The 12,022-nt window shown below is 36.6% G+C and overlaps 2 protein-coding genes across 2 annotated transcripts; both read left to right on the forward strand.

Moving 5' to 3' along the window:
• Window positions 1-429: 429 nt before the first annotated feature.
• Window positions 430-1,362, forward strand: LOC147347232 (olfactory receptor 2G3-like). The gene has a single exon (XM_086370533.1). The coding sequence runs from the start codon at window positions 430-432 to the stop codon at window positions 1,360-1,362; it is 933 nt and encodes a 310-aa protein (XP_086226659.1).
• A 6,469-nt stretch (window positions 1,363-7,831) lies between these two features.
• Window positions 7,832-8,764, forward strand: LOC147347233 (olfactory receptor 2G3-like). The gene has a single exon (XM_086370534.1). It carries the CDS (start codon window positions 7,832-7,834, stop codon window positions 8,762-8,764), a length of 933 nt encoding a protein of 310 aa, XP_086226660.1.
• Window positions 8,765-12,022: the final 3,258 nt, after the last annotated feature.

Genomic DNA, 12,022 nt, shown 5'->3' on the forward strand with positions numbered 1-12,022 from the left:
ATTCCCATCTCTTTAAGAATTTTCCACACTTTGTTGTGATCCACACAGCCAAACGCTTTGGCATAGTCAATAAAGCAAAAGTAGATGTTTTCTTGCTTTTTCAGTGATCCAGCAGATGCTGGTAATTTGATCTCTGGTTTCTCTGCCTTTTCTAAATCCAGCTTGTAGATCTATGTCAATTCTATGTTTACATATATCCTTGCAATGAACTTGGTGTTTTCAGACTCTGTGTGTTTCTTTACACAGCAAGACAACTTGTTATACCAATTTTTTTGTGTGTAATTTTACTCTGTTATTTCTCTATATAAAAAAATCAGTGTCAAAGTGCTCATTTTACTTAGTTTGTTATATTTTTATGATTATGATCTGACTTTCTTTCCCACAGGAAGAAAATAGGAATGACCAAGAATGGTGACTCACAATTAAGCAATGAAAGGAACAAATGCTAGCACTCTGGCAGGTTTCATCCTACTGGGCTTTTCTGACCAGCCCCACCTGGAGACGGTTCTCCTTCTTGTCATCTCTATCATATACATTCTGACACTGATGGGGAACACAGCGATCATACTGGTCTCATACTTTAACCCCAAACTCCACACACCCATGTATTTCTTCCTCTCCAATCTCTCCTTCCTGGACCTCTGTTTCACCACCAGTGTTGTCCCACAAATGCTTTGGAATCTCAAGGGGCCTGACAAGACCATTAGCTACACTGGCTGTGTGATCCAGCTGTATGTTGCTTTGGGGCTGGGCTCCACGGAATGTGTCCTGCTGACTGTTATGGCCTATGACCGCTTCAATGCCATCTGTCGACCCCTCCACTATGGAGTGATCATGCACCCGAAGCTCCTCCAGCAGCTAGCAGCTCTGGCCTGGATCAGTGGCTTTGTGGGGTCCACTGTTCAGACCATCCTTGTTTTCCAGTTGCCTCTCTGCAGCCATCACATGGTGGATGACTTCACGTGTGAGGAGCCTGCCCTGATTAAGATTGCCTGTGTGAACACAACCTTCCTGGAAAATGAGCTCTCCATAGCTTCTGTCCTCTATGTGGTGATACCTCTGGGGCTTATTCTGGTCTCCTATGGCTGCATTGTTAGGAGCGTGCTAAAGATAAAATCCACTGAAGGCAGGAGGAAAGCATTTGGGACTTGTGGATCCCACCTAATTGTTGTGGTTTTGTTTTTTGGGACTCTAGCTTCCATTTACATTCAACCCAAGAGCAAATACACACAGAATTACAGCAAATTCCTCACCCTCTTCTACACTGTAGTGACACCCTCACTTAATCCTTTGATCTACACCTTGAGAAACAAAGAAGCTAAGTGGGCACTAAGAAGGTTGCTGGGAAGAGACCCAAGTTAGGGAGAAATGTGAAATATCCTCACACAATCACTTAGATATTAAGAACTTTAGCATCATCGAATTTTGGTTTTTCCTTTTGTTTGTAAACATCACAGCTAAATCTCCCGAATAAAATGGTATGAAATTTTCTTTCAGTGACACCCTGAAGCTGCCTACTGTAAATTCTTCTCATATTCCTTTCCAGAAATGTTATGTCTCTTTTTTCTTTTGGCTGTTTTCTAAAGACTCTGAGAATAAATAAATAAATATTTATAGTGGTGCATATGTATACGTATTATAATTTTCCAAATCCTGGAGTTATTGCTCTAGAGATTAACTAATGCCAGGGTGGATATGTTCATGACAGATCTATTTTCTCATCACAGAAATAGAGATAGAACTTTCTTGAGAACTTTCTATTGTTCTCCAGATCTCTCATTCAGTAGTTCGACAGGCCATAACAGTTCTGTCCATTATTTACATACAAGCACAAAGGTCCACTGGAAAACCTACAATTACCTAACAGTTTTTCTTTCAGGGGGATTATTGATTCTTGTTCATTTACTAGAGGCATCTGGGACTAAGTTCATCCAGGGATTTTTCTGATCTCTTCCACCCACAGAGAAGCTTCCAAGAGATAAGAACCATGAGACTGAGTATTTCTCATTTATACATCTCTTGTGCTCACATAATGGCTCTCAATCTCTTTTGATCAATTCTTTAACTCTCTATCTGAAATCTAAGAAAATATGCATTAGAATTTTGAAGTATTGTCATTTAATCTAAATATCTGTATTTGTCACAATATAAGATTTCTTTACCAAAACATGTCTTTGGCCTCCTATATATTATTCACTTTTATGGATATCATAACTTTAGAAAATAATTATCTTCAAATTGAATATAAAGTTTTATCTATTCTAATAACACACTTTAAAATCTTGGTAATATGTTCAGTTTAATATTGACCTTATTTTACCCATATCCACATAGTTATTTGCTTATAAAATATTATCAATAGTTTATTGGCTTTAATTCTAGAGCCTGCTTAGATATAATCACAACATGCTATGGTTTCATGAATGTACTCTACTTTTTTCTTAAATCGGGATTTCCCTGGTGGTCCAGTGGTTAAGACCGCATGCTTCCAAAGCAGGAGGCATGGTTTGATCCCTGGATGGGGAAATAATTTCCCAGATACTGTGTGCTGCTGCCAAAAAAATCAATTCTTTTAATAGAGTATAAATTCTAAGAATCATTTTAACAAAGACAAATAATTCTCTTGCATATATTAAGAAGTTGAATAAATTAGTAAAGAAAAGCAACTATATTGGAGAAGATAATAAATGATCTAGTCAGAAGGCATTGATAAGGTTAACAGGTGGCATCTAAGTAAACTTTCTATATCTCTGTTCATGAGATAAAATTTTATTGACATTAATAATTTAAACTGGTTATATTCAAATCAAATTACTTCACTGATTAGGACAGGTAAATGCATACTAAGCACTAAGATTACCCAAATCATGTAAAATCTTATAGTTTTAATTATACAATAAAATTCTCCAGGGGGTCTTCCCGACCCAGGGATCGAAACCAGGTCTCCTGCATTGCAGGCAGATGCTTTAACCTCTGAGACACCAGGGAAGCTCCAATAAAATTTTAAAAGCTATTAAAATGATATCCTTATGGCCACACTAGGATAGAACATTAATACTTTCCATATACTCTTTTGGTAATAAGATGTCTATAAGAAAACGCACTGTAAAGAATACAAAAAAGACATACCATATGAATACTAGCCAAAAAAGAAGGCTGGCATGATCTTACTAGTATCAGAAAAGGTAGCCTTTCAGGGAAGAACTATTATTGGGAATTAGGAGAGACATTGCATATTGTGAACCATTTAGTTAACTTGAAAGCTATAGTAATCTTTAATTAATATTCTATCAAATAACTTCAAAATATAAAGCAAAACCTAAGAAGTAAGAAAGGAAATAGGCAAATTCACAGCCAGAATTGAATGGATAACTGGTAGAAAAGATATACAAATATAAATGAATAAGGACATAGAAAATTAAAGAGCACAGCAAAAATTACAAAATTAATATAGTGAAAACACTGAAGGCATGACGACATACAAAATTTTCCAGGCACACACAGGGCATTTTAGAACATCAACCATATATTGAATAATAAATGAATACATTTCAGAAGTTTAAAAGCATAAGAGCATTTTGTCTAAAAAAATAATCAAACAAGGCCAGAAATCAGTAACACAGTGAACAAAGGATTAGTGCTCTTAATGTGTAAAAATTTCTAATATGGAAAATTGATATAGAATAATTTCAAATAAACCCATGTATGTTAACAAGCATTTTAAAATGATCAGTATCATGCCAATTTTGTTTCATCTATTTAGTCAACAAAACTTCCCTGCTTAACCTCTCCTTTTCCCTCCGCACAGGTTTGCCCTGGCAAGTTCTGAAATTGCGCTTATCAAGCTAGAGGCACAGAGGAACATGCACAAGGTGGAAAGCAGGGACTCAGCTCAACCAAATCGCCACTGCAAGGTCTCAGACGGGAGCAGGCTGAAGCTCAGGAAACACACAATCTTTACATGTAAATCAAGTGTCACTCGACAGTGGACATTTTATTTACTAATGTGAAAATACTTTATTACTAAAAGTGGACACTTTTACCATTTGTAAATGACCAAAAAGTTATAGCACACTCTGGAGTTTTAAACCAGGACCAAGGAAAGAACTGCTACATGGTACAGGCAAGATGAATAAAGGAATAAAGATATTGTTGTGTTTTACCCACACTCCATGAGTAGTCTCATCATTAATATATCAGTGGGTAAACATGGACTGAGTTTTGCTGGGTGCCAGGTACTCTGCCAAGTATGTTACGTGTGGTAACTCACTTATCACCTGCCACCCTAGGAACCTGAAACTGTCATTCCACTCACTATTGATTTGAAAACTTTACCTTCTAGAAGTTCAACAACTTGCCCGAGGAATTAGAATCTAAGTTGATCTGAATCTGGAGTCTATGATCTTATCTAATATGAAATACTCTCCTTGGGATCATAGGAAGTCCAACTTCCTTAGCATAATATATATCACTCCCTTTGTGATATGGTACTTTTTAAAATCTTTCAAGTGTATTTCTTGTCATTTTCTATTATACTCTCGCTCCCCTAGATAGAATAATTTAATTCCCTAAAAGATCTGTTTCTCATACTTTCATTAATTAGAACATGAAAGACACATTTGTGAACGATGAGATTAAGTTGGATTTTGAGAAGTATATGGTGTAATTTCCATAAATTTAATGAAAGGAAAAACTATTCAGAAACAGCTGGTGTCTACTGATTGAACATAAGATGAACGTCGTGAAAGACAGGAGTAAGAATATGGAGAATTGAATTTTGTGCTATTTAGACATTTACTTGATGTTAAAAAAGAAACAATATATAAAAGAAATATTAATAACCTCAGATACGCAGATGACACGACCTATGCAAAACACATGAGAGTTTTGTCTTGGCCAAATTTAAAATGCAACCGATTATTACTATGGATGCCAAAGAAAATAAGCCACTTATTCTCTCTAAACTGGACTGTGCAATAATTGCCTGAGAGGTGGTAAAAAGGTGAGGGATTCTTAGAAGTAAGTTTAATTTTCTTTCCGGGATATTAAGGGGAGATCAGTAACTGTCACTGGATGGTTTTGTGGTTTATTCATTTTTTTTATGCAATGCATAAATTTATTCATTTCTTTCTTCATTCACTCATTCAACACCCATGACCAAGTACCCACAGCAGGTTGCTACATAAGTTGAGTACCACTGAAAGTCTATGTATGTGTCCATTTTATTACAACCAACGTGGTAATCCCTGGTCTTGGGTTAGAACCTCCATTTCTACTTTTGGGTACATTATATAAGAGCTAATGTTTCAAGTCACAACACTGTACTGAATATTTAAGTCATGCTTTGCAAACTTGTCAGCCCTGGTGGCTCAGATGGTAAAGAATATGCCTGCAATGCAGGAAACAAATGTTGGACCCTGGATAGGGAAGATCCTCTGGAGAAGGAAATGGAAACCCACTCCAGTATTCTTGTCTGGAGAATTCCATGGACACAGGAGCCTGGTGGGCTATAGTCCATGGGGTCACAAAGAGTCAGACACAACTGAATGAGATTTACACTTGCAAATTTAGCTGGACCTTTACTATGCTGAACATTTTTTTCTCTTAGAGTCTGTCTGTTGAGTTACTTCCACAGCTCTTCCCAACCTTCCTCTTTTTAAAGCCCTTCAGCTCTACTATTATCCCTTTATTCCCTACCAGTGATTTATCGAGATTTTATGAAGTTTAAGGTCAATCTCCAAGATAAATGACTGTTCCTGTTTTGAAGACTTCAAAATTGACCATTCAGAACAAGTTTTCATACCTGTGTTTCTTAATCTTTGCAAGTTAATAGTGTAAAAACACTGATAAATCAAAATAACTTACTTGATGGAAGGTCACTGGATGGAATTAGTGGCTGAATTCATGAACTCTTGTAATAAAACTACACTAAAGCATGTGAACTATTCATGTCATATAGGGTAGAGCTTGCTTATTGGGGATTGTAAATAGAATTTCCTGGAGAGCACATTCCTAAAATAGCAGACCTGTGACTCAAATGGGGAGATTTCAGAGTTCTCCTCCACACTTATTAGATCAGTAAATATTTGCTTCACAGAAAAACAATGAATATTAACGATAATTATCTCTAACACTTCAATTTTGAAAATTCTAACAATTCCTATTTTGTTCCATGTTTCGAATTCTATATGCCTTGTTTCTCAGCCTCTTGCTCATCAATGTATTTTTCAATATTTTTCTTTTATGTCTATCATCTATCCTGTCCGAATATGTGTAACAATCATCTTACCTTCCATTTCTTTGGCTTTTCACACTATGTACATTGACGGCCCATGTATTTTGTTTTCAGAGAATTTGGGATACTTCTCACATCTGTTCTGGGTTATGCTCTAATGTCTATTCTCAGTTCAGTTCAGTCAGCCAGTCATGTCAAGTTTTTTTGACACCATGGACTGCAGCATGCCAGGCTTTTCTGTCCATCACCAACTCCCAGAGCTTGCTCAAACTCATGTCCATCGAGTCAGTAATGCCATCCAACCAGCTCATCCTCTGTCGTCCCCTTTCCTTATGCCTTCAATCTTTCCCAGCTTCAGGGTCTTTTCCAATGAGACAGTTCCTCACATCAAGTGGCCAAAGTATTGGAGTTTCAGCTTCAGCATCAGTCCTTCCAATGAATATTCAGGACTGATTTCCTTTAGGATTGACTGGTTTGATCTCCTTGCAGTCCAAGGGACTCTCAAGAGTCTTCTCCAACATCACAATTCAAAAGCATTAATTCTTTGGTGCTCAGCTGTCTTTATAGTCCAACTCTCACACCCATACATGACTACTGGAAAAACCACAGCTTTGACTAAATGGGCCTTTGTTGGTAAAGTAATGTCTCTGCTTTTTATTATGCTGTCTAGGTTGGTCATAGCTTTTCTTTCAAGGAGTAAGCGTCTTTTAATTTCATGGATGCAGTCACCATCTGCAGTGATTTTGGAGCCCAGAAAAACAGTCTCTCACTATTTCCATAGTTTCCACATCTATTTGCCATGAAGTGATGGGACCGGATGCCATGATCTTAGTTTTACGAATGTTAATTTTAGCCAACTTTTTCATTCTCCTCTTTCACCTTCATCAAGTGTCTCTTTAGTTCTTCTTCACTTTCTCTCATAAGGGTGGTGTCATCTGCATATCTGAGGTTATTGATATGTCTGCCAGCAATCTTGATTCCAACTTGTGCTTCATCCAGCCCAGCATTCTGCATGATGTACTCTTCATATAAGTTAAATAAGCAGGGTGACAATATACAGCCTTGATGTACTCCTTTCCCGATTTGGAACCAGTCTGCTGTTCCATGTCCATTTCTAACTTACTTCTTGACCTGCATACAGATTTCTCAGGAGGCAGGTCAGGTGTGCTGGTACTCGCATCTCTTTAAGAATTTTCCACACTTTGTTGTGATCTACACAGCCAAAGGCTTTGGCATAGTCAATAAAGCAAAAGTAGAGATTTTCTTGCTTTTCGAGTGATCCAGCAGATGTTGGCAATTTGATTTCTGGTTTCTCTGCCTTTTCTAAATACAGCTTGTATATCTATCTCAATTCTATGTTTATATATATCCTGGCAATGAATTTGGTGTTTTCAGACTCTGTGTTTCTTTACACAGCAAGACAACTTGTTATACCACTTATTTTTGCATAATTTTACTCTGTTATTTCTCTATAGAAAAATCAGTGTCAAAGTGGTCATTTTACTTAGTTTGTTATATTTTTATGATTATGATCTGACTTTCTTTCCCACAGGAACAAAATAAGAATGACCAAGAATGGTGACTCACAATTAAGCAATGAAAGGAACAAATGCTAGCACTCTGGCAGGTTTCATCCTACTGGGCTTTTCTGACCAGCCCCACCTGGAGATGGTTCTCCTTCTTGTCGTCTCTATCATATACATTCTGACACTGATGGGGAACACAGCGATCATACTGGTCTCATACTTTAACCCCAAACTCCACACACCCATGTATTTCTTCCTCTCCAATCTCTCCTTCCTGGACATCTGTTTCACCACCAGTGTTGTCCCACAAATGCTTTGGAATCTCAAGGGGCCTGACAAGACCATTAGCTACACTGGCTGTGTGATCCAGCTGTATGTTGCTTTGGGGCTGGGCTCCACGGAGTGTGTCCTGCTGACTGTTATGGCCTATGACCGCTCCAATGCCATCTGTCGACCCCTCCACTATGGAGTGATCATGCACCCAAAGCTCCTCCAGCAACTAGAAGCTCTGGCTTGGATCAGTAACTTTGTGGAGTCCATGGTTCAGACCATCCTTATTTTCCAATTGCCTCTCTGCAGCCATCACATGGTGGATGACTTCACGTGTGAGGAGCCTGCCCTGATTAAGATTGCCTGTGTGAACACAACCTTCCTGGAAAATGAGCTCTCCATAGCTTCTGTCCTCTATGTGGTGATACCTCTGGGGCTTATTCTGGTCTCCTATGGCTGCATTGTGAGGAGTGTGCTAAAGATAAAATCCACTGAAGGCAGAAGGAAAGCATTTGGGACTTGTGGGTCCCACCTAATTGTTGTGGTTTTGTTTTTTGGGACTCTAGCTTCCGTTTACATTCAACCCAAGAGCAAATACACACAGAATTACAGCAAATTCCTCACCCTCTTCTACACTGTAGTGACACCCTCACTTAATCCTTTGATCTACACATTGAGAAACAAAGAAGCTAAGTGGGCACTAAGAAGGTTGCTGGGAAGAGACCCAAATTAGGGAGAAATGTGAAATATCCTCAAACAATCACTTAGATATTAAGAACTTTAGCATCATCTAATTTTTGTTTTTCCTTTTGTTTGTAAACATCACAGCTAAATCTCCTGGATAAAATGGTATGAAATTTTCTTTCAGTGACACCCTGAAGCTGCCTACTGTAAATCCTTCTCAATTCCTTTCCAGAAATGTTATCTCTTTTTTCTTTTGGCTGTTTTCTAAAGACTCTGAGAATAAATAAATAAATATTTATAGTGGTGCATATGTATATGTATTATAATTTTCCAAATCCTGGAGTTATTGCTCTAGAGATTAACTAATGCCAGGGTGGATATGTTCATGACAGATCTATTTTCTCATCACAGAAATAGAGATAGAACTTTCTTGAGAACTTTCTATTGTTCTCCAGATCTCTCATTCAGTAGTTCGACAGGCCATAACAGTTCTGTCCATTATTTACATACAAGCACAAAGGTCCACTGGAAAACCTACAATTACCTAACAGTTTTTTTTTCAGGGGGATTATTGATTCTTGTTCATGTACTAGAGGCATCTGGGACTAAGTTCATCCAGGGATTTTTCTGATCTCTTCCACCCACAGAGAAGCTTCCAAGAGATAAGAACCATGAGACTGAGTATTTCTCATTTATACATCTCTTGTGCTCACATAATGGCTCTCAATCTCTTTTGATCAATTCTTTAACTCTCTATCTGAAATCTAAGAAAATATGCATTAGAATTTTGAAGTATTGTCATTTAATCTATATATCTGTATTTGTCACAATATATAGATTTTTATTTTTATCAAAACATGTCTTTGGCCTCCTATATGTTATTCACTTTTGTGGATATCATAACTTTAGAAAATAATTTTCTTCATATTGAATATAAATTTTTACCTATTCTAATAACATACTTTAAAATCTTGGTAATATGTTCAGTTTAAAAATATTGACCTTATTTTACCCATATCCACTTAGTTATTTGTTTATAAAATATTATCAATAGGTTATTGGCTTTAATTCTAGAGCCTGCTTAGATATACTTGCAACATGCTATGGTTTTATGAATGTAGCCTGCTTTTTTCTTAAATAGGGATTTCCCTGGTGGTCCAGTGGTTAAGACTGCGTCCTTCCAAAACAGGAGGCATGGTTTGATCCCAGGTTGGGGAACTAATTTCCCAGATGCTGTGTGCTGCTGCCAAAAAAATTAATTCTTTTAACAGAGATTAAATCCTAGGAATCATTTTAACAAAGACAAATAATTCTATCTGGATATATTAAGTTGAATAAATTAGTAAAGAAAAGCAACTATATTGCAGAAGAAAATAAATGATCTAGTTAGGAGGCATTGATAAAGTTAACAAGTGGCTTTTAAGTAAACTTTCTGTATCTCTGTTCATAAGATAAAATTTCACTGGCATTAAGAATTTAAATTGGTTATATTCAAATCAAATTACTTCACTGATTGATTAGGACAGGTAAATGCTTACTAAGCACTAAGATTACCCAAATCATTTAAAATCTTATAATTTTAATTATATAATACAATTCTCCAGGGGATCTTCCCGACCCAGGGATCGAACTCGAATCTCCCGCATTCCAGGCAGACGCTTTAACCTCTGAGCCACCAGGGAAGCCCCAATAAAATTTTAAAAGCTATTAAAATAATATCCTAATGCCCATTCTAGGATAAAACATTAATACTTTCCATATACTCTTTTGGTAATAAGATGTCTATAAGAAAACGCACTGTAAAGAAAACAAAAAAGACATACCATATGAATACTAGCCAAAAATGAAGGCTGGCATTATCTTACTAGTATCAGAAAAAGTAGCCTTTAAGGGAAGAACTATTATTGGGAATAAGGAGAGACATTGCATAATGTAAACCATTTAGTTAACTTGAAAGCTATAGTAATCTTTAATTAATATTCTTTCTATGAAATAACTTCAAAATGTAAAGCAAAACCTAAGAAGTAGGAAAGGAAATAGGCAAATTCACAGCCAGAATTGGATGGATAACTGGTAGAAAAGATATACAAACATAAATGAATAAGGATATAGAAAATATAAAGAGCACAGCAAAAATTACAAAATTAATATAGTGAAAACACTGAAGGCATGATGACATACAAATTTTTTCAGGCGCACACAGGACATTTATAAAACATTGTCATATATTGAATAATAAATTAATACATTTCAGAAGTTTAAAAGCATAAGAGCATTTTGTCCAGAAAAAAATCAAACAAGGCCAGAAATCAGTAACACAGTGAACAAAGGATTAGTGCTCTTAATGTGTAAAAATTTCTAATATGGAAAATAGATATAGAATATTTTCAAATAAACCCATGTATGTTAACAAGCACTTTAAAATGATCAATATCGTGCCAATTTTGTTTTATCTATTTAGTCAACAAAACTTTCCTGCCTAACTTCTCCTTTTCCCTCTGCACAGGTTTGCCCTGACAAGTTCTGAAATTGTGCTTATCAAGCTAGAGGCACAGAGGAACATGCACAAGGTGGAAAGCAGGGACTCAGCTCAGCCAAATCGCCACTGCAAGGTCTCAGATGGGAGCAGGCTGAAGCTCAGGAAACACAGAATCTTTACATGTAAATCAAGCGTAACTCGACAGTGGACATTTTATTTACTAATGTGAAAACACTTTATTACTAAAAGTGGACACTTTTACCATTTGTAAATGACCAAAAAGTTATAGCACACTCTGGAGGTTTAAACCAGGACCAAGGAAAGGACTGCTACATGGTACAGGCAAGATGAATAAAGGAATAAAGATATTGTTGTGTTTTACCCACACTCCATGAGTAGACTCATCATTAATATATCAGTGGGTAAACATGGACTGAGTTTTGCTGGGTGCCAGGTACTCTGCCAAGTATGCTACGTGTGGTAACTCACTTATCACCTGCCACCCTAGGCACCTGAAACTGTCATTCCACTCACTATTGATTTGAAAACTTTACCTTTTAGAAGTTCAACAACTTGCCTGAGGAATTAGACTCTAGGTTGATCTGAATCTGAAGTCTATGATCTTATCTAATATGAAATACTCTTCTTGGGATCATAGGAAGTCCAACTTCCTTAGCATAATATATATCACTCCCTTTCTGATATGGTATTTTTTAAAATCTTTCAAGTGTATTTCTTGTGACTTTCTATTGCATTCTTGCTCCCCTAGATAGAATAGTTTAATTCCCTAAAAGATCTGTTTCTCATACTTTCATTAATTAGAACATG

Source organism: Bos grunniens, chromosome 23 (assembly GCF_055505025.1).
Source record: "Bos grunniens cultivar Pamir isolate PY7600 chromosome 23, Bosgru_T2T1.0, whole genome shotgun sequence".
In the NCBI taxonomy this organism is placed as follows: Eukaryota; Metazoa; Chordata; class Mammalia; order Artiodactyla; family Bovidae; genus Bos; species Bos grunniens.